This window comes from Misgurnus anguillicaudatus, chromosome 16 (genome assembly GCF_027580225.2).
Source record: "Misgurnus anguillicaudatus chromosome 16, ASM2758022v2, whole genome shotgun sequence".
Taxonomy (NCBI): Eukaryota; Metazoa; Chordata; class Actinopteri; order Cypriniformes; family Cobitidae; genus Misgurnus; species Misgurnus anguillicaudatus.
Window position 1 is genome coordinate 13048885 of NC_073352.2, and position 21782 is coordinate 13070666.

Below are 21782 nucleotides of genomic sequence, written 5' to 3' on the forward strand. Positions count from 1 at the left end.
AAAGGAAACGTTTAAATCTCTTAAAACAGATGTGATAGCTGATTGGAACGAGGGATGGTCCACGGCGGCATCCATCTTTGTAATGTACAAAATCTGCTTCACCGTCGCTGCGCTGTCGTCATCGTGTAAAACCCACCCCAATGTTTCTGATTGGTGGCGCAATTTCTCGGAATTAGAAATGGGCTTGAATGCCTTTTTGCCAGACTACTTGTAGAGGTGTCTGGGTTTTCCCAGGCTACAGTTTTGGACACTTGCTCAGTAAGTTATTACCCATAAAACTTACATCTATTTGTATTAAATAACGCTTCTTATGTTTAGGTGGTCTTAAAACCTAATCTAGTTATACAGCTCATCCAGTTACTGTAAGACAGTTAAGTTGACTAGTTGTACAGGCCACCCACTACTGCGTAGTTTATATAACAAATTATTTAATTATAAGAAAATAATGCACACCCAAGGTGGCAATGCGGCATGTCGCGCTGGTGCCTATTTTTAAGACATTTGACAGGTTAGGTGTGTAGTTTACAGAAAAGCAACACCCATTGAACATTTCTCAGCCAATCAGAATAAAGCATTCACCAGGCCCGCGGTATAATGGTATATAAACTTGCGCATTTCAAGAGTACCATATTTTACTTTCACCTCTAGATGAAGGTCAGCTGGTAATTTGGGGTAAAGTTGCGTAAGATACTTCTCTCCTGTTTGAATTACCTAAGATACCGCTGCCTGGTTTCTGCCTGGAAACAGTGCTCGCATTGTCCTGCAACCCCCCTCGCGTACAGTCGTGACTGCAGGTAAAATTACCTCAGTCTGAGGAACATCAGACCCCCGCTGGTGATAATAAGGGGTTACGCACCTACACTCTTGTGACTTGTGCACTGCATTACACAGAAAATGTGACACCAATCAACAACCTTATACAAGGCTCTGAAATCGGAGACGAGCGCTCTCATTGTGTCATGGAAACAGATCCAGCTTAGAAGCAGAGAGAAGTGCTGACTAGCTTTTGGATCTTTTGATGATATCTTAGTTTTTAGTTTTTGAGACGTGCATTGACTTCTAATGCATTGGCTGGTGTTTATACCATATGCATCTATCCTGGATATGCTTTTATGTTTGAGCTAGCGTGCATATTGAACTGTGGGTGACCTTGTTTTTTAAGCTGGGGATTATGTACATGTTAGTAACAGAGTTAGGGCAAGGATATTATATGTGCGTACGCAATTAAATGTATGATTGCACATTGTTTAATGATATCATATTGCATGAATTGTGGTTGGAGTTGGGCACAAGTGTGTGGTGCAGTAGACAGGTTGATGACAGGATGATATAAAACCTATTTTACAGCACAGCAGAAGGTCAGTTATTAAACTGTTGCCCTTCATATTTTCTCACAGAGCTCACAACAAGCATGGTATTTTAAATATAATTGTTTTTCTGAAATGCCAATCATATTTTTTGTGCTCTTTCTCGTTTGTATTGTTTATTTCAGGCAGGTTAGAAAACAGATTCATTCCTCAAAGATTTGACGGGTACCGAGATGCTGCCGATCTTTCGTGATCAGAAGAGCAAATGTCCTAAGCACGAGACCGGCTACAAATTACACAGTTACTGAGATTTTCTGTTAAGTGTTTCCCATTGTCACCCACTGTCTGTGATGACTTTATGGAGGATGAATCTTGGCAGCAGCTTCGTCCAACCAAAACAACTACAGTATTTTTAGATCAGTGGCTGAATGAATTAGACATCATTGCTGATATTCAGGCAGAAAATTGGCAATAAGTTGTTATGCACTAACAGCTTCCTTACAGTACGGCCAATGCGAGCATCCATTCTTCATAAATGTAGTATTTTTTGTTTCAGACACATAATTGATTCGCTGCAGCATTACCATATTAAATGTCTTGAGTCCTCTTGAATGCTTCTTTTAGCTCATCTCAGGAGATCATATTAATTAGAAAGATGTTATGAATAATATGTTATAAATTATGATTAACGTGGCTCCGTCATTCATTCAACGAATGTCCGTAACACCTGGGGCCTGCATAGACCAGGATTCGATTATAGTGAACCGGACACAAAAGATTAAAGTCTAAATATATCTCAGAAAACAGTGACATAGCAGTGTCGCTAGCTTTTTGGACCCCCATGTTGAACAACTTTATCAATTGTGTCACGATGACCTTAGGAAATCTTTCAAAAAAAAGCTTTTTGGTACTACTACTAAAAATCGCACTCAAAATATTTTTATTAACCCTTGTGATGTTTGGCCTTTCCTAGGGCCCCTATTACACTTCTAAATCTTGTTAGGGACTTACAAACAGGTCTTAGTGTCTATGGATTATCAAGTGATGTCTGTTGAGAATAATTAGACTGAAATAATGACTAGCATTTCCTGAACAACACATGTGACAGAGACATCATTGTTTGAATATAGAGCAAGAGAGCAAACAGGTTAGAAACTTGATTATCACGGCTCATCTTTTAAATGTAAACTTCTTAAATGTAATAGAAAAAGATTGATACATGCATTTATTGCAGTCTGGATTAAACTACTGGAAATTTTAAGCCTGTTTACTATTTCCCATGCGAATCTAAAATCACAACTGAACCGGCAGTCCGTCAGAGTCTCGTCTTTAAGCGCTGAATCCGCTTTCTAATCAGATCTCATTACTGTCCTACCTGACAGAAGCAGGGTCGCTTTCGAGGGCACGAGCTCTCAGACATCCTGCATAATAGCGTCTCACTTAGACCTGTGCTGTTGTCCTTGGTTCGCACTTGATATCCGTCTCAGCCTAGACTGCATTTGATGGCTAATCTGGGAAGAAAGACGGATTAAATTTGGGTTCAGTGTTTGGTTGCATCTTAAAGGGATAGTTCATCCAAAAATGAAAATTCTGAAAATTAACTTGTATAAATTAATTGTTTTTGCAAATAAAGAAAATATAAAATTGTATCCAAACAGAACTGGGGCACCATTGACTATTTTCTTCTATAGAAGTTAATGCCCCAGATCTGCCTGGTTACAAACATATTTCTAAATATATTTTTCGTTAAGCACAAGGTTTGGTTTATACAGTTTTGAAGCAAGTAGAGTAAATAAGTAAATATCTTTACTATCCATTTACGATGCAATATAATAATAATAATATCTAAATAGTTGTCTTAATCTATATCTAGATTAATGTAATTTTAAGTGGAGCCTTTTATGGACTTCATTCAGCATTTTTGATTGCATCAGCTATCGTAAGCGATTGCGAAACTTGCATTTTGACCAGGAAGTCTAAGGGTATGAGGAAATTTACTACATGAATTAGCAATGTCTAAAGGATGAATGGGTTCAATAAGCACTGGATTTAAAGGGCAAGGCTTGTTAGGCGAGAAAGATAAAGGTGGCCTGCTGGGATAGTGAAGTTCTTCATCTGCTTTGCAATACCAAGGTGGTCACTTTCAAGAAAGATACTCCGCCAATGAGGTGTCATGAATTGGTCATATATTATCAGTTTAACTGTTACGACAGAATCATTGTTTGACTTTACGCGAGTGTCCCAGATCTTCCTTTAACTGCCCTACTTCTAACGTTCAGCCTTTAATTTGACTTTTATGTAAGGGCTTTAGCGGAGAGCCCCTCTGAAGCCTACATACGAAAGCTAATTTAATCAGTCCTGTTTCAATTGAGCCAGGCGGTGGGACGTGCCACCAATTTAGGTCTTATTCGGTTAAAACGCGGACGGTAGTGTGTTTGTTTTCTGTGGTCTAACATCTTTATTTAATTTGCCATTATCTAAGCATAGGGTCAGGGAAAATCGACAGGATGCACAATCCATCTCATGAATTCATTGCTTGTGGAAAGATGGCTGGCTGCACGTGATCTGCGTAGCTCTTCGAGTGGGTGCTACAAGATCCTTCCTGTTTGGAGCCGGCTAGCTACTACTCCTAAGCTTTTTATGGATTGAGTTGTAATGGAAAACTATTTAGTAGTTTAGGCAGGTCGTGTCTCTAAGGGCCGCATGTGTGCATGTTTTTCGGTGGGGGGGGGCTTATGAGAGAGGCACTAGTCCCATTTGCATTTGGCATGGCCTGCATTTAATGCCGGGCCCGTCACAAGCAGCTTGTGTAAGAGCCAGTCATGAGACTAAGGATAACGGCTATATATAACATATCTTAGATAGCAGTTGGCTCAAAGGGGACAGGGCACCCAGATAAGAGCCTAATAACTTAAGTGCAAAGAATGAACGAGTAACCTGTAAATTGTCCTATAAAAGACGTGATACTATAACTGAAGATAATTAAATAATAACATTAGTGAGATTGACTAATGTACATGTTTTTAATACATAATTTTTCATTTTTATACAAACGATGAACCCTACCTGTCAATGGGGTGGTACCCTTTCAAAAAATACACCTTTGCACATCAAGAGTGCATAGTAGTACCTCAAAGGTATGTATTGGGACCTTTCTTAAAGGGTACTGCACCAGTGACAGCTTGTGACCATTTGTCTGACAGTGTACATTATGTTTTTATATGAATTTAGATTAATCAACTTCTCAAATACATACATATATTGTATACTTTTTGTAGTGGTTCTTTATTTAGGATGCCGCCCCCTGCTTGAGATGCCTGCAATGCACTCCATGTTATTGTACTACTCCATATAGATGTTTTTTTTTATTTTTTAAGATTCGGGAATAGGTAAACCCAAAACCAGGCTTACTTGAGAGATTAGTCCACCTTGCTGTTTCTGAAAATATGTGGTTCCTTACATCCCCAGTCCTGTGAGTCTTTCAGATGGCGCTCAAACTTATAAAGGTCACACTTTTCTTTGTTTTCCACATCGTCCTCTAGTTCTCCTTAAATGCATTTATAAAATTCCCCAGATACCTTGAAAAGATGCCTGTACTGTCATAAGTAGGGGGGGGGGGGCTTGCATGGTTTAGATTTTAGTAAAAAAACTTTAGCACCAAATGACAAGCTCAGTGTACATTACAGCTGATGCAATACTGTTACAGGGTTGTTTTAGACGTTATCATGCTGTGCCCTTGGACTCGGTCTAACTCTGCCTAATCCATACGTCAGATACATATGCAAACTTACACATTTCTCAGCATGATTTATATTTTAAATGACCCTTTCTTGTTATAAAAGATGTGCCGGACAGTTTTTTAAATGTGCCAAAAGGTCATTCTTGACTGCGCAGATAGGAGATTAGTCTTACTGCTTTAGTCTTGAGTAGGTCAGCTTCGCTCATTAACTTCTGATCATTTAACAGCGCTGACTGGTTTGACATATCTTTTCTGTGCATTGAATGTCATCCACCTGAAATTGTCGCCTTTGTGAGGTCCACATACAGAAGAAGGTGTTAATGGGGTGAACCGGTGGCTTTATCAGCATGTGAATTTGGTAGAGGATTCCAGCACGTGTAAACATTTCTGCTTCTCTCATCTATGAAGCACGCACAGCTGATAAGAGGCCACGCATGCGCAAAGAAACGTCACGCTTTCGTCTCACATTCATTTTTGCCGTCACAGCACGCGTGCTGCGCTGATGACCTTAAACCTTCAGAGCCCAAGGAGGTTTTTATTGATTGATATTGAGACTCTCCATAACACAGAAAAAGAGAGCTGGAGAGACACGAGTGGAGAGAATGTAAAGGTTGGGGAGAAGATTGATTAGCTGAGGTTCTTGTGCTATTGGGGAGGGGTCTCAAAGGATGGAGATGACTCAGTATCATGTGATGGAGATGTGGAGAGAGTGCTAAGCGTGTGTGTTTGCATGCGGCGCGTGCCGGTGACGAGCACCTGCATCATATTTGCATCGATGCATGCACAAATGCACAGCATGTTCAGGGCATCCCAAATACGGCTGCCTGTTCTTTTTCAATTTTGCATTTTTAGATGCCTAAATATCATTAGTTCATATATGAAAAAGATGCCTCGGGCAGTAGTGGAGTAAGTGGCACAAATGAATTGTGACATTAATAAAACTCTATAACATTCTGGCAATCCAGAGAAACCTAATGGGCAAATAAAAAGCGTATTAAAATCATCACGATGTCTGTGGTGTTTAATATATGAATCATTGTGAATGTATTTTGAACATGAAATATATCATCAGCCCTAATGTTGCCTCATTTATCCGACAGCAGGTTTAACATGAAAGTATTTTTACGCCAATATAGCTTAGTGAGCCGCGAGATTAAAGCGCCACATATATAATAAGATCGAGTTCAAATGCTGCAGAGGTAAAACATGTGATCTCATTTCCCCAAAGCTCAGCAGATGCTGATAGGTGCTTCATACCCTACTGAAAAATCCAGCGAAGACCAGCACAAGCTGGTCTCCCAGCTTGGTTTTAGCTGGTATTGCTGGTGTAGAAAGCTGGTCTAGCTGTGTTTTGGTCATTTTTTAAGCTGGTCTAGCTGGACTTAGCTGGAGGACCAACTTAAACCAGCTACTTCCAGCTTAAACCAGCAAAAAACAGCTACCAGTTTGTGCTGGTCTTAGCTGGATTTTTCAGTAGTGTAGTGTCTCTCTTTGTAAGATCTTTGTAAGCATTTTGTCACGTAGACGGTAATGGTGTCCCTTCTAGCATGAGGAAATAAAGAGAACCGAAAAAACACAATCATCAGCTTGGTGAAACCGAGAGGACCGATTTATTTCAAGCAGTCATCAAAAATGCATCGCAGCAGCAGCCCTGTTGAATATTCATGCTTAGGCCTCCTGTAAACCGAGGTAGCATTGCACCAGGTGTCCGCAGGTATCCTGTTCGCAAACAGACGTGCACGGGTGGGGCCGGCTAGCGGAATGATCCGAGCGCAAAATGCAAAGCCCCATCGCTCACATGGAGATATTAAGGCATGTGTGGTTTTTGCTCTACCCCTGGGGTTTAGACCACTTCCCTTCTCACAGTACTTATTGACACTGAGACACACACATGCAATGCTTCTCAGTCTCTTTCACACACACACTTTCTCTCCGCTCACTCGCACACTGTAGGCATGTGCAAAACCACACATTTTCAAAATCGACTGATCTGTGAATTTGCCTGAGACAATGCACAAATAGTACGTCTTAAGGGGGTAATAATCTGTTTCAAAGAGGGCGTTTACATAAAACACATTATGACTAGACGGAGCGGCATCAGTCGTCGTCAGTCGACATCAGTAATTGACTAGTTTGACCATGACCAAACATCTCCGTTGCTTTTATTTTAGGATGAGCATTCATTGCAAAACTGAAGATTAAGATCTTCACAGTCGCAGCCTTTTTACAGATTCCCCGTGGATGTTTACTGAGAGCATCCTTTAGAGATGCATCCTCTGATGTCGACCTCTGACATGACTATTTTTTCTTTCTCAGTTTGGGGAAGAGGAGGTCTCCTCAGGCCGCCTGGATGCTGACTTTCCCGACTTCGACCTCTCGCAGCTGGACGCCAGCGACTTTGATTCGGTGAACTGCCTGGGCGAGCTGCCTTGGTGCAATGAGCAATCAGACCAATCCCCTGCCTCCATACAGTACAACGCTGGAGATCCAGAGCTATTTGAGGTGGGAACCATCATCTCTCTCTGCTTCCTCACTGATGTCACCAATTCGGAGGTGTTACTAGATAAAAAGTTCATCATGAGCCAAGTTCAAGAAATCTGTTACAGTGGGTAATTGTAGATAAGATGACATGAATAAATCAGGATTGAAATTGGCCTCCTCTGTGTCCCATTTCTCCCACTGTTTTGGTTTGCTTATAATAATGGTGACTGTATTTAACAGCGTTTCTGTTGTCTGTTTCTTCAGGAAGAAAATGCAGCGCTGCTCGCTGCGCTCACAGACAGCCTGGACGGCATTGTAGAGGATGGAGTCGGGGGTCTGTCTGTGTTCCCTTCCCTGGGGGAAGACCCTGATGAGGGCGAAGAGGACGAAGACGACCTCCATTTGGACAGTGAGCCCCTCACTGGCTCACTGAGCCCAGAGACAGAAGACCCGTCTCTAGTAAGAACCCTTCCTTCCTGTTTAAGGTGGATTTGGATGGGCCTCAGTCTACCCCACAGCATGGGTATGATAGGCAACACAGGTCTGAATTTTTCTCATTTTGGGCTCATTTTCGATTCTCTTTAACAAGAATCCTCTTCACACGCAGGGATATGGAACGAGGCCACAGTTAATATGGACATCTAGTCCTGTATTTTCCCAAACAGCCCACTGCTTTTTCTTTTCTCTTTCACCCTTACAAAAAAGTACTGACTGTACCACTGTACAGTCATAGTATCGGTACTACGGTACTGTAGTATAACTATATTTATTTAGCATGGTATTAACATAAGGAATACATCATTAGTGTCTTGCATAGTGTCAGCAGCGTGGTACCTTTTTGTAAGGGCATGCTTACATCTACTTCCCAGGTTTCTGTATTTTTCAACCCAATAGGTGACGAATGGACCTACCTAATGGATCTACAGCAGTACTCTCTCACCTTCACTCCTCTAAAAGACCTGTCTCTCTCTCTCTCTCTGCTTATCTCAGTTTCTCTGGTTATTCACCCTCATGTCAAGAAACGATGAATTTTATTAATTGCTCTTTTTCTCATGCAGTTACTTTAAATGCACGTACAGTGTAAAAGCATCACAAAATATAGGCGGTTTCATTAGACAGACGTGCATTGTCATGATTACGCACCTGGCCCAAAGTTAACTTCCAGTCTGTGTTTATTTAATAGTCTGGCTAGTGGCTAAACTGACAAATACCTCGTCGAAAATATTTTGGTTTTAAAGACGAGGGAAGATGGCGAGCATGGATCACCGCTGCGGAAGGATCTGTAGCTAATATTGTTTACATTTATTTTACACAGTAACTTTAGCTCACTGTTATAGTTGATACGCTTTTTTATTGACTTTTTGCAGAAGTCTACCTAAAGTTAAAGGATTAGTCATAAAAAAATCCTGATAATTTACTCAACCCCATGTCATCCAGGATGTTTTTTTTTCAGTCGAAAAAAAATTACGATTTTTGAGGAAAACATTCTCTCCGTATAGTGGACTTCAGTGGGCCTCAATGGTTTGATGGTCCAAATTGCAGTTTTAATGGGCTCTAAACAATCCCAACTGAGTCATATTGGTCTTATCTAGCCTCATTTCGCCATTTTATCAATTTATCGCCAATTTATCATCTTGCACTAGCCATGTGATGCGTCCTTATGTATTACGTAATGAAGTTGAAAGTAGAGCTGGGTATTGGCAAGGGTCTCACGATACAATACATATTACGACACATGGGGCTTGGGACAATGTATCACGATACAGTGCAATACGTTGCGTGCTGCGATACATTGCAATACTTTTTTTTTTATCAAAAATGTAAAAAAAACTTTTTTTTTAAAGCCAAAGTGCTTCCACACATCAGCTTTTTCTTACTCCCGCTAACATCTGAGACATTGGCCGAATTGTCGTATTATGAATGACAACTGGACGGCGACAATTACAGCAGCGGCGGTGGAGGTTGTTTGACGCTCACAGAGGGATAAGATGTATTACATTTTTTAAAATATCGATAGTAGAGATTAAATATCGATACACTATCGTGGAAAAATGTATCACGATAGTTAGCTGTATCTATATTTTTGCACAGCCCTAGTTGAAAGGTTACACATGACGTATGCGAAACGCACACGTACGGAGCATTTTAAAGAAATTAACTGACTAAAGACATTAATTAGTATCATTCTACAAACAACAACGTCTAAATGGTCCTCCTTCTCTACACTTGTAAACACTGGAGCGGTAGTTTTGCATGCATTATGTAGTGGTTGTTAAAAAGTTTTTTTTTTTCGTATTTTTGGTGAAAATGACAATCGTTTCGCTAGATAAGACCGATATGCCCCGTTTGGGATTGTATAGAGCCCTTTGAATCTGTATTGAAAATGTAAACTGTTGAGGTCCATTAAAGTCCATTATATGGAGAAAAATCCTGGAATGTTTTCCTCAAAAAACTTAATTTCTTTTCGACTGAAGACAGAAAGACAAACATTTTGGATGACATGGTGAGTAAATTATCAGGAAACTATTTTTATAAAAGTGGAGTAATCCTTTAAATTTTGGCTACAAAAGCCATTTGTTTATGATATTGCCACTGTCTAGAGCAGTGGTTCTCAAACTTATTCCGCATGCGGCCCCCCTTGTGTACGGTGCATTCCTTTGCGGCCCCCCGCGAAAATTTATGACAAAAAAACTGTTCTAAAAATGTAACATTTTAATTGAACAAAACATATTAATTTATACAAAGTAGTGCTGTTGGTTAGTAGCCTTTTATTTTTTAGGTTTAATTAAACAGAATTCATGATAAATTAATGTATTTTATAAAATGTCATAAAACTGGGGCCCCCCTGGCACCATTTCGCGGCCCCCCTGGGGGCCCCGGACCCAAGTTTGAGAACCACTGGTCTAGAGGACTTACGATATGCCCCAAGTAGTCATGCAATAGCTTGCCGGATAAAGTTAAACGTAATGGGTTGAATTAAGTCCAATGTGTAAACAAACCGGTAGGATTGGCTTTGTGAACTGGATTAACTGATTCATTGGTGAGAGCCAAATTTCAGAAATTTTTGTTTCCTCATGAACGTGCCAAGCGGTACTTAGTAAAGGTTTAAAAATTTGGCACTTTCCTCTCCCAAATCGATTGAATTTAAATGCCTTTGAATATAATTCACAAACCTAGTGCGGTCCTATACTGTAACAAGATGAAAAAGAGCAACCAGTACAATTCTTCACACAGGTTCGAAAAGAGACATGAGGTTGTGTAAATAATGACATCTTTTTTTAAGAAAATACTTCCTGGAACAAGATGCTGCTTTCTTATCTTTCCTTCTCAGCAACCAAACCCCAACAATTTCATTTGTGAAGCCAGTTAATACAGTTATTACCCGTTGAACAGCTTCTCTGTTTCTTCTTTTACGTTTGTTTTTGGTCCACAGTTTGTATTTCCTTGTACCAGTAGTGCTGCAAACAATCGGTCGGCAGTCTTTATTGTAATGTAGTGGTTTTTCCTGTTTGTCATGTCCTTATGAGCTGTTTAAACATACAGTAACATCTGTCATACGTTCACTCAGTGCCTTTGATCATTCACATTGTTCTAGGATTGCATTGTTTGATGCCCTTGAAAGGCCACAGGACATAGCTTCTGCCTGTTTATAGGCTCTGTAGCAAAAAACTTAATTACAGGCTGGGGATAAAATTCTAGAAGAATTTCCTGTAGATGAGAAAAATTGTTCTCAAACTGAGAAAAAATGTGTTATGCAACTGGGAACATTTACAATGTTTTATGAAATAAAGTGCATTTAAAGGGTTAATCCAGCCTAATTTCAGAATTACCCCATGATTTACTCAATCTCATAGATACATATGTCCATCGTCTTTCAGACGAGCACATTTGGAGTTATTTTAGTAAATGTCCTTGATTTTCCAAGCTTATAATGGGGGAAAGCAAGGATCAGGGAACAACAAATGATTTTGAAACCCAATAAAGTGCATCCATCCTTCAAAAAAGTAATCCACATGGCAAGCTATAATAACTACCTTTCGATAACAACGCCATCTTGGACTTAAGGGCGGGTATACTTTTTTCTGCGTACGCAGCTTTCCAAGTGTACTTCCCGCGGCTACGTATACGCAATACAAATGATTTCTTATTCAAATTATTACTCTATCAGACCATCAGGGCCGCACTGATTCGCAACATTTACAGTACATTAAAAAATTAGGAGAGATTAAAAAAAAGTAGTGGATCCACTATTTCAAACAAAGTTTAGAACAAACAACAAGAAAACAAAGAACAGAAATAAAACATTACGGTGACAAAAATGCTCCACAACTTTCTGTTCTTGGAAGAAGTGAAAATAAAAGAAAAAAACGATAGTGTGTGTGCAAATGCTGTCTATTGCCTTTGTGTAATCGTTTGTAATGTAGTGTCCTGTCCCAATATTTTATTGGGCATGCGCTGTTGTATGCATACTGTCCGCGCGGTCTCAAATTTAGGGCAGCACGCGGACGGTGCGCACGGATGGCTGCGGACACTCCCGATGACGAAAATGACGTCATGCGGACTGCGCGCATACACGGACATCCCTAGTATATTTTCGGCTTTACGCTATTCACAAGTCACTGCGCAACGTACCCATGGCAACGAACCCTCACTATGCTAAATCTTGCACATGAGTTCAAGATGGCTTCATTACCAGAAGCTGGTTATTACAGTTTATTAAGTTTAAAATATAGATATTTTTCTTACAAAATTACATCGATTACCTGCAGAAGACCTTTATTAACCACTTAGAGCCACGTGGATTACCTCTGTGAAGAATAAATGAACTTTTTTGGGGTTTAACTAAGTAAGAATTTGTTCCCTGATCCCTGTTTTCTACCATTATAAAGCTTGGACATTTACTAAAATAACTCCAAATGTGTTCGTCTGAAAGATGATGGTTAGTAAATCATGGGGTCATTTTGATATTTGGCTGGAGTATCGCTTTAAGGGTATTTAAAGCAAAATTATGTAACAAACTAAAAAATGTGCTTGTCTTCCATTGGTTGGACAAACAGATAGTCCTGTTCCAGCTCATGCCATTGTTTGAGACATTATTGCCGTTTCAGACTGGAATGCTTACAGAACCCAGCACATGTCATTTTCTTACCTATATTAAATGCAGCAAGTCTGAACAGATGCATTCCTGTGTTGGATGATTTATGTAACAACGAGGAAATCTTTTAGTAGTGTTTAGCTTCCTCTCCGTAGTCTGGGTATGAATTGAAGCAACTTACCCAAGATCTGAGAGCCCCCTCTGCTGGCGATGGCTTTAATTACACTTCAATCCCTAAATTGAGGCCAGTCTGGGTGCCAAACAAAAGAGCTCATTCACTCATCAGGAGCAGAGAGAGTCGAGCACATGTTTTCATGGCATAGATAGTCATTGCGTGCCAAAACAGTTTGGGCGCAATGGCTGAAACCCTCAGCGCCCCTTCGGTTTCCTCTAGTGGACGGACCTGCCAAGTTGGCACATTAACAATCACTTAAGGGATTCAAGAGCACAGGGCTGCTTCTTGCATCTCATCCAGTGCTGGTCATTTACGACTTGGTCTTATATACAATATTTTTTCTAAATATTACTTCTTAATAATGTTTTACTGATGTTGTGTCCATAAATTGACACAAATGTGACCATTATTGACATACAGTGAGAGTATAGAGCTATAAAATGTATGTAGCATGGGTTACTTTAATCCTTTAATCTTAAAATTATGTCATGAGAAATGTTCATCTTAAGAGTTTATATTACATCTTTATTGCTGTCTATGTGATTTTTTGTTTCATATGGGTTATTCAACTATTGTAACTTTTACATGAGCTGTCAGTTAAATGTTTGAAACACTTCTCAGACCTTTTTTGATCATGGGACATGATATCTGAATAATTTGTTGTGTTATCTCAAATGTTTTAAACATGTAAATCGGCAGCACATTATAATCCCTCTACTCTCATTCCCCCCACAGCTAAAAAAGCTCCTGCTGTCGCCCCCTAATGTGCCTGTGAGCCTTGAGACGCACAAAAATGGCAGCGTGCATCGCCATAGCAGCAGGATTCTGCACGTCAAGCCCGCGAGGCCTGTGCTGAAGGTAAGACGCAGCTTAAACTTCGAACATGTGACACGAGAGATCCATCCCATAATAGGAAATGGAGTTAACAAACTCCGTCTGAGCGCATACACCATTCACCAGCCGTTAAAGCTGTGGCGTGTTCCCACCGCAATGCTAATGCCTAATTATCGTACGCCGGCCTTGAGGATTTGCGCTTCAAAGCCTGTGAAACCTGTGGTTTCTCGTTCACTCCCTCTGTTTTGGCACATCGCACCCCGGCTAAGGTTGCCGTTGCTTTAGAGTTGAGTTCAGCCATCTGTCATACCAAGCCAGAGTCTCTACCCAGCCTGAAGGGCAGTGTTCACATGGAGTATGAGATTACATTAAAGAACAAGCAGTAGTTCCTTGGATACCCAATGAATATCTTGCAACTAAGCTTTGCACATTTGTCACAGTAACCTTAGAGGACCGTGCACACTGAGACAGACCGTAAGGCACTGAGCTGCTTCAGATAGCTCGCGCGTTTCGTCATTTGTAAGGAAGTTACGAAAGATAGCTCGCTGCATGCCACGTAAATCACTGTCATGAGCAAATGCTTCTTACTATGACTGTTTTAAAGTAGGGTTGGGCTTGTGTAACAGTACTAAAATTGGTACACTTGGTTGCTACCGATGAAAGAATAGAGAAGTGGAGGGTATACGAAATGCTAATATATATGCTATTATTATTATCAGTTATTATTGACAGTATTGTTAAAATGTGAGCCTGGACCACAAGCACTGGTATATTTGTAGCCAACAATCGTTGTATGGGTCAAAATTAAAAACAAATGACCCGTATGACTATTGTTTTGTGGTCCAAGATTACAATTTTGTTAGTAAACACTATATTAAAGTTGTGTCTTTTGACATATTTACATTTATGCATTTGGCAGACCTACAGTGCAGACAGACTATGCATTTTATCAGTACACTTTGAAAAAATGCTGGGTTTTCTCTTTAACCCAGCGTTGGGTCAAAAAGGTACAAACCCTAACCGCCCAGGGTAAAATAATGCAGAAAATGTTTATATTTGACCCAACAATGGGTTAATTCAACCCAGCATAGGCTGGTTGGGTTTGTCCCTTTTTGACGTCAAATCTGGTTTGAAAATAACCCAGCATTTTTTGGCGTGTATGTGTGTTTCCTGGGAATTAGACCCATGACTAAATGCTACTGCAATGCATTTTATTCTCTGATTCAAATTCGAATCATGCACAGCCTCTCCTACTTTATTATGTCATCATATTTTATTCATTTGTCAAGTCAAGTTTGTTTCAAAGCAGCTTTACATAGAAGATGAAGAAACTAAACCACATAATTTTTTTTAAATATTTAGTAGAATATAGAGGAATATAATATATGGAGAGTTTGGTTCCAAAACGCAATAAATCCATTTTGACCAATTTCAGTAAAAACTTGTTTTTTATACCTAGAAAATGACAAGATGAAAAACACTATTTTCTGTTAGAAACTTTTGCATAGCATCTTTAGGTTATAAAAACATTAAAAATGTTTTTTATAAAAACAATTTATTTTTTCCACAAGATTGCAATAAATCCATATCCAAGTTTTTTTTCCCCCAAAATGCTATAAATTTATTGAATCAATATATAAATGAGCATTCATCTTTACCATGTTATATTCATTTAGTTGACTAGTGGTATACACTGATTAAACATTAATCAAAACACTTACTTTGTCATATTAATAACACTGTCATTGCTGCGATCACCTGTAAAATGTTTTGGTCCTGCTCGATTTTCGTTGGCTTCGCGTAAAATAATATAATTTTTTCATAAGATCCCCTGAGGTCAATGTGTTAGCATGACAGAAGTTTGATGTTGTCGGGAGAACAAGCAACCAGCATTTTCCGTCTCCCGAGTGCCTCTCGTGTAAATTATTAGATGTTAATGGCTTACGTTTCTTCCCCATCACAGAAAACCACCACAGGTTTAGCAATGCCATCTAAGTATTATTTTGTTTTTGTTTGTTTGTTGTTCACAAAGTTCAAGATGAGGAAAACTAGGATTCTGTGTATTCAAAGCTCCACCATTGTTGTTTACAATGCGTGGAATGGAGCGATGTGATTTGTTGAGCAGATTTATTGCATTCTGCAGAAGAGGAGGAGTAGCGTCTATTGCGTTTTGGGAAAAAAGGGAGAAAAGATGAGAGAATAACACGGCGAATAGTGTATTTTGCGTAAAATTAAGAATTTATTTTAAATACTGACCTGATACAATACTGATTTTGGCAGTAACTAGTATTTTTTTAAAATGGCGTTTAGCGCATTTTGGAACCAAACTCTTTATATGTAGTATTATAGCTAACTTTATTGTCCTCATAAATAGATTATAATCTAATAAATCAGTATCGAACATTAAGTCGATTAATATGATGAATAGCAGGTGTCATATTAAACTGACATGGAAAAACCTTTTAAAAAAAGAAAAATTATCAGGAGTTTGACACCACACAACTACAAAATTAAAATAGTAACTGATTGTAGACAGACCCTTAAAAGAAAAGCTGTAAAGATTTTAGCGGCATCTAGTTGTGAGACTGTGAATTGCAACCAACGGCTCAGTCCACAACTCACCCCTCCCTTCGAAGCGCATAATGAAGCTACGCTAGCCACCACAGGACAAACACGTCATCGTCTGACACAACATAGTGACAAAACTCTTTTATAAAGCAGTTTTAGGGCTACTGTAGAAACATGGCAGCGACTTCCATGTAAGGAGACTCGCGGTGTATGTGGATAAAAACGTCTGATTTAAATGTAATTAAAACAGTATAGTTCATTATATAAGGTCTTTATACACCACTGCAAGTATAGTAATGTATATTAGATTGCATTTCTGTCAAGAGGTCCTCCTAAAATTTACGCAATGCACCTTTAACAAAATATACAAAATGCTAAGCTAAGCTAACTGGGCAACAGTGACAAAGACAAAACAAAAAAAGCATTTGTATTTCATATCAAACTAAATGTAACTGTTTCCTTTCACAGAAGAACAAGACAAGCACACAAGAGCGTAGGCTGCGACCAGTGAGACCCGCCGGGCGTCTTTGCACTGAACTCCATCGCCACCTCACCACCGCACAGGAAGCCGAGGATACGCCTTCCGCAGACGAAGAAGAGGAAGAAGAAGAGGACAGTGACTCAGAAGAGGAAGAGGAGGAGTCATCCAGCAGCGAGGGCGAGAGCACGGTGTGCGTCGAGCCACCAAAGCCCCAGTTCACCTCAGAAAAAGAACTGCACTCTGTAGTCGAGCTCATTAAATACATGCACACATACTGCGTGCCAACACGCAAGCAGGCCGGCTGGGATCGCAAAGAGCGCGAGGCGCTGGCGCGTAAGGCCAAATCCGAAAACTCTCACGTTTCCCACAGCCTTCCTCAGAACTCTCACAAGCCCGCCCCCCAAAATTGCAATAGCAGCGCGTCCAGGCCACGCGTTCCCTTCACTCGCCGCAGGGAAATCAAAGCCCACTCCCTGCTCAAGGAACTACTGGAGGCCGTCAGCTCGTTTGACGTAAGCAAGCCTTACAGAATGCACAGCCCTCCTTACAGCCACGGCAGAGGGGACGTGGCACAGCCCGACCGTGAGGTTATTTCCCCCTCCGCACGCCAGGCTAAAGCCGAACCTAGAGACTGTGAGAGCTCGCAAAAGGCCGCAAAGCGTCCCAAGAGCCCCGAGCCCGAGGAGGGCTCCTTCTCGGTCAGGCGATCTCGCCGGCTTGCTTCTTTTCCCAGCAGGTTCGCTAAGAGGGTCCGTGTGAGCTCCGACCGGTCAGAGCGAAGTACTGGGCATTTCGGTGAAGAGGAGAATGCGGTCAAACATCCTCCTGTAGACGCTACTGAAAGCCAAAAGATCGACATCCTCAAGAGTCCTGAAACTCATAACCCGTGCTGCAGTGACGATAAGACATGAGAATAATACAAACCATGAAAATGAAGACCTGTGAAGTGTTTTAAATGTGTTTTTTAATACTAAAAAGTAAATAGCAGATGTTTTATATATGCATATAGTATAAGTATATAAGTATATAGTAGTATGAGACATTAGTGAGACCAATACACTGTATCCAATTGACTTCTTTTTTAGGGTACATTTACAATGTTGTGACAGATTAAGCTTTCAAAAAAATAAGAAAATAAGAAACAGAACAAATAAGTACAGTACAGTATGGTATCAAATATGGGGTTTAAACAAAGAAAAAAAAATACTTAGTATTTTTGACTTGTTTTCTAGTATAAATATCAACATTTATATCACAATTCTTTGGTTGAGATGCATTTGCTTGGTAGGCAAATTGGCCTGGGATATGGAGTCTTGTTTATTGAAATAGATTATGAAAATCAAAAGGTTTATACTTTAAACAAGTACCTGCCAGTGGGGCTTGTTTTAAGCATTAAACGCTTAAATTTGCATAATTTATTTCAGTAAACAAGACTTAAAATCTTAAGCCACTTTGCTTATCAAGTAAATGTATCTCAATTTAAGAATTCTTAGATATTTTTACTGGAAAACAAGACAAAAATACGAAGTAAGATGTTAGGTACAACTGGATGACATCTGCTGTTTAACTACAGTATTTATATTCATCTGCCTCCACAAAATCCCCCCATCTCTTCCAAAAATATACTCATATACTCATCTTGTTTATGTCAGATACAAGCCCTCTCTAATCTTCTATAGTATGTTAAAGCCATCTGCGTGTAATAGCCCTTTTTGCTGCTATCAGTAGTATTCTCCATAAATAAACAATATTAGTTTCTTGAAGGTCCAAAATTCCAAGATATACAGTAATGCATTGAATTGAAATGGAATATTGATTTTTAACACTGCCTCCAAAGTTTTATTTATGTTCTTCCAAAATATATCTAAAACTGGGCAAAATACAAATATATTTAATGCTAAAAAAGTAAATCAGAACATGAGAGAATGAATAAATCAAACTAAAAAAAAAAAAATTCAGTTTAAGAACGTGTGAATACATAAATACACACTGTACAAAATGATTTGTTGGTTCAACTTAACTGCCTTAAATTTTTGAGTATATTTAACTTAAAAATAGTTAACTCAAATTGTGTCAACTAATATGTTTGAAGTTGAATTAACAGGCATTTTTAAGGCAACCAGGTGACTAACTAAGTTGAACTAACTTTTTTTACAGTGCATGGATGGCACTATAAAGGCACTATAAAATGCTTGATTCTGATTGGCAGTCAATATTACTGCGCCCGAGGTCAAAGTGCTGCAAACTAAGTGCTAGTTTTCATTTTTATCTGCTTTAAAAATCGCTAAAACGTTTTATTTTGTGCCACCATACTTACTCGTGTAACTACTCATGTAACAGTCTTTAAATTGGGAATGGATGAAAGTGTTTGTTGGCTTATAAATTCATCCCTGTTTGGATCCTAAGGAATGAATGGGTCTAGGCTAAATGCTAACACATTCACGACGCGCTATACAAAGATTAAGTGCATGCATTGAAAAAAGATAGGTATGTATTAATTTGTCTAAGTTGAGGTAAGAACATAGTAAAATATAAAAAAACGGTGGTGTTTAAATTTAATATTACACACAAATTAAATATAAATTTGTCTTTTAATATCATTTATGACATTATATAAAAATGATTAAACCAAAAAGCGTGTTTGTGACATTTGTACGTCTTGTCTTAAAACAAGAAAATAAATGTGTTTTTTTTTCTCGCGGAAGGTCTGCATTTGTTAAAAAATAGTAGGGGTGTCACGGTTTTCCAAATCCTCGATTCTATTACATTTTCGATTCTAAGGTCACTGTTCGATTCTCGATTTTTAATTCTTTTTTTTTTGAAAGACAAAAAATGATATGCCATTTATTATTATTATTATTATTATTATTATTATAGTTTCACATTAACATGCACATGGCGTGCTTTTCCTTGCATGGGGGTTTGTGGGCTTCATTTTACGCGAGAGAGCATGTAGAGAGAGAATTCCTTCTTGCACGCACATGGACTTAATGCTCGCGTCTTGGACTCCTAGCATCTGAAATAAAACCAGTGCGTCATAAGCAGCTGCGCTTCTCTCTGTCTCACGTGCACGCGTTCTCGCATCTGTCCAAAGTCTAAAAATAAACTAAATTATTAATCCTTGCGTATTTGTTCAGTTTTATGCGTTTCATGCGAGGTGAGGCAAAGTATCCCTTTTGTTTAAAATAAAACCCGCTGCATCTTGACGCTCTCTTGTGCGCGTGAAGTCAGATCAGTGGGTAGTAATCGTGTTTATGTAGCAATACATAAACCCCTCGTGTTTAACCCCTCGTGTTTAAAATATAAATTGCGTTCCGCTGGACCGATGTTTTTAAAGGCACCTCTGAGAGGTTTATTTCCCCCCCCTTGGCAAGCCGACTGGACGTGATATGGGGGCATGGCAGCATCGACGATCCCATTTTTTAAATTCAAAGTTCGAGGTTGTGACTTAATTTCCGTCGATTTCGATTTAAAACCCTTAAAAATTAGCAAATAAAAATTTCAAATGAATAATTCATGTTCCTTACCTTACGAGTAAATAGCCATGTAATAAGCAAAATAATGTACAGGTAGACGGTTGTTATCACAAAATAATGATTACACTGTCGAGGCTTACTTCTGCGATAACAACCTGCTTGCCTTTACATTATCTCTTACTTGACCTATTCACAACCTTTAAATGGGTTAAATGGGTTGTCTTCTCTAGTAACTTGTATTGTAGCTTTAAGAACATAATAGTGTTAAGATCTCTGACAACAATGCTGTTCCTTTCACAGAGAAACGCGCCTGCCTCTGTCTGCCGCTGGCTTCCAAATCCAACGGGTATGTTTGTTCCTTTCACGTCTAATCTTTTCTCGAACCCTGGACCACATCCAGGGCAAATGTTTAAGACCACCGTTGGACTCTGTCCATCTTTTAAATTGCCTCTGGAGTCTTGTAGTCACTGTTTCTTCACGTCCCCAAACACTTTGTCTCACACAATAACACTATTCTATAAATAGCCCTGAGGTTCTTTTGTCAATTACAATTATGCAGATTCATAGCTCAGATTAACTGTAAAGTTAAGCAGCTGTGATTCATCTAACCCTCTGCAGAACCCTCTAAAGCAGTCAGTTTTATTCATGCTTTCTCTCTCGCTCTCTCTAATGTAATGTTATACCATGTAAATGTGTTATATATTTTCAATCTCTTTATCTTCTGATCAGAGACACGCAGTATGCCACCAAGTCCTTTGAGCAGACTCTCTGCATGGAGCTGTGCGGCACAGCAGGTAACATTACGCACTCAGTCAGTGGGAATTTTGTAAACGTGCCGTGCTTGGCATTGCGTGAGTTATTACCAGTTTTTCACCTCGTGTTCTCACACATGCTTGTGGCTCGCCAAGCATTTGCATTGGCTTTAGAATTGAGCTAATGCTACGTGAATGACGTTTTTTGGCATTTACACAGCATCTAATGGAAAGAAATATGATATGAGAGAGGAAAATTGTACTATATTTATACATTTCCTGGATGTGAGTGATTATTCGTCATACAAAAGTCTCTGCCGTGATGCTGGGGTGTTGCTAGGGTGCTCTGGGTGGTTGTTAGGGGGGATGACAAAAGAGCCCATCTGTGATTAATGTGATGGCATATAAGTCAAGAGATCATATCCATGTTTAATATTAAGCTATTGTTTAACATAGTCATGCTTTATTATCATATAAATTACACATATATACAGTATTTTAGGCAACCACCAGCTTTGTTTAACAAAAAGTATATTAATGGACATCCATATTTGTCTTTGCTCTCTTTATTAAGGGGATAGTTCACCCCAAAATTAAAATTCTGTCATAGTTTACTCACCCTCATGTTGTTACAAACCCACATACATTTATTTGTTCTGATGAGCACAGGGGAAGATATTTTGAGGAATGTTTGTAACCAAACCGATCATGAGCCCCATTTACTTCCATTGTAGGAAAAATATTACTATGGAAGTGAATGGGGCTTTGATTTGTGTTTACAAACATTCCTCAAAATATCTTTCTTTGTGGTCATCAGAACAAAGACATTTATACAGGTTTTTATAACATGAGAGTGAGTAAATGATGTTTTATT

At 39.2% G+C, this 21782-nt stretch overlaps 1 protein-coding gene across 3 annotated transcripts in view; it reads left to right on the plus strand.

The window, feature by feature from the left end:
- The window catches only part of ppargc1b (peroxisome proliferator-activated receptor gamma, coactivator 1 beta), a 63518-nt gene that overhangs the window by 31155 nt on the left and 10581 nt on the right, over positions 1 to 21782 (plus strand). For all 3 annotated transcript variants that reach the window (XM_073854138.1, XM_073854139.1, XM_073854140.1), the window contains exons 2-7: positions 7363 to 7548; positions 7792 to 7986; positions 13533 to 13655; positions 16668 to 17579; positions 20456 to 20502; positions 20886 to 20950. In XM_073854138.1, the coding sequence (XP_073710239.1) occupies positions 7363 to 7548; positions 7792 to 7986; positions 13533 to 13655; positions 16668 to 17579; positions 20456 to 20502; positions 20886 to 20950 (1528 nt within the window). The remainder of the gene's footprint in view (positions 1 to 7362; positions 7549 to 7791; positions 7987 to 13532; positions 13656 to 16667; positions 17580 to 20455; positions 20503 to 20885; positions 20951 to 21782) is intronic.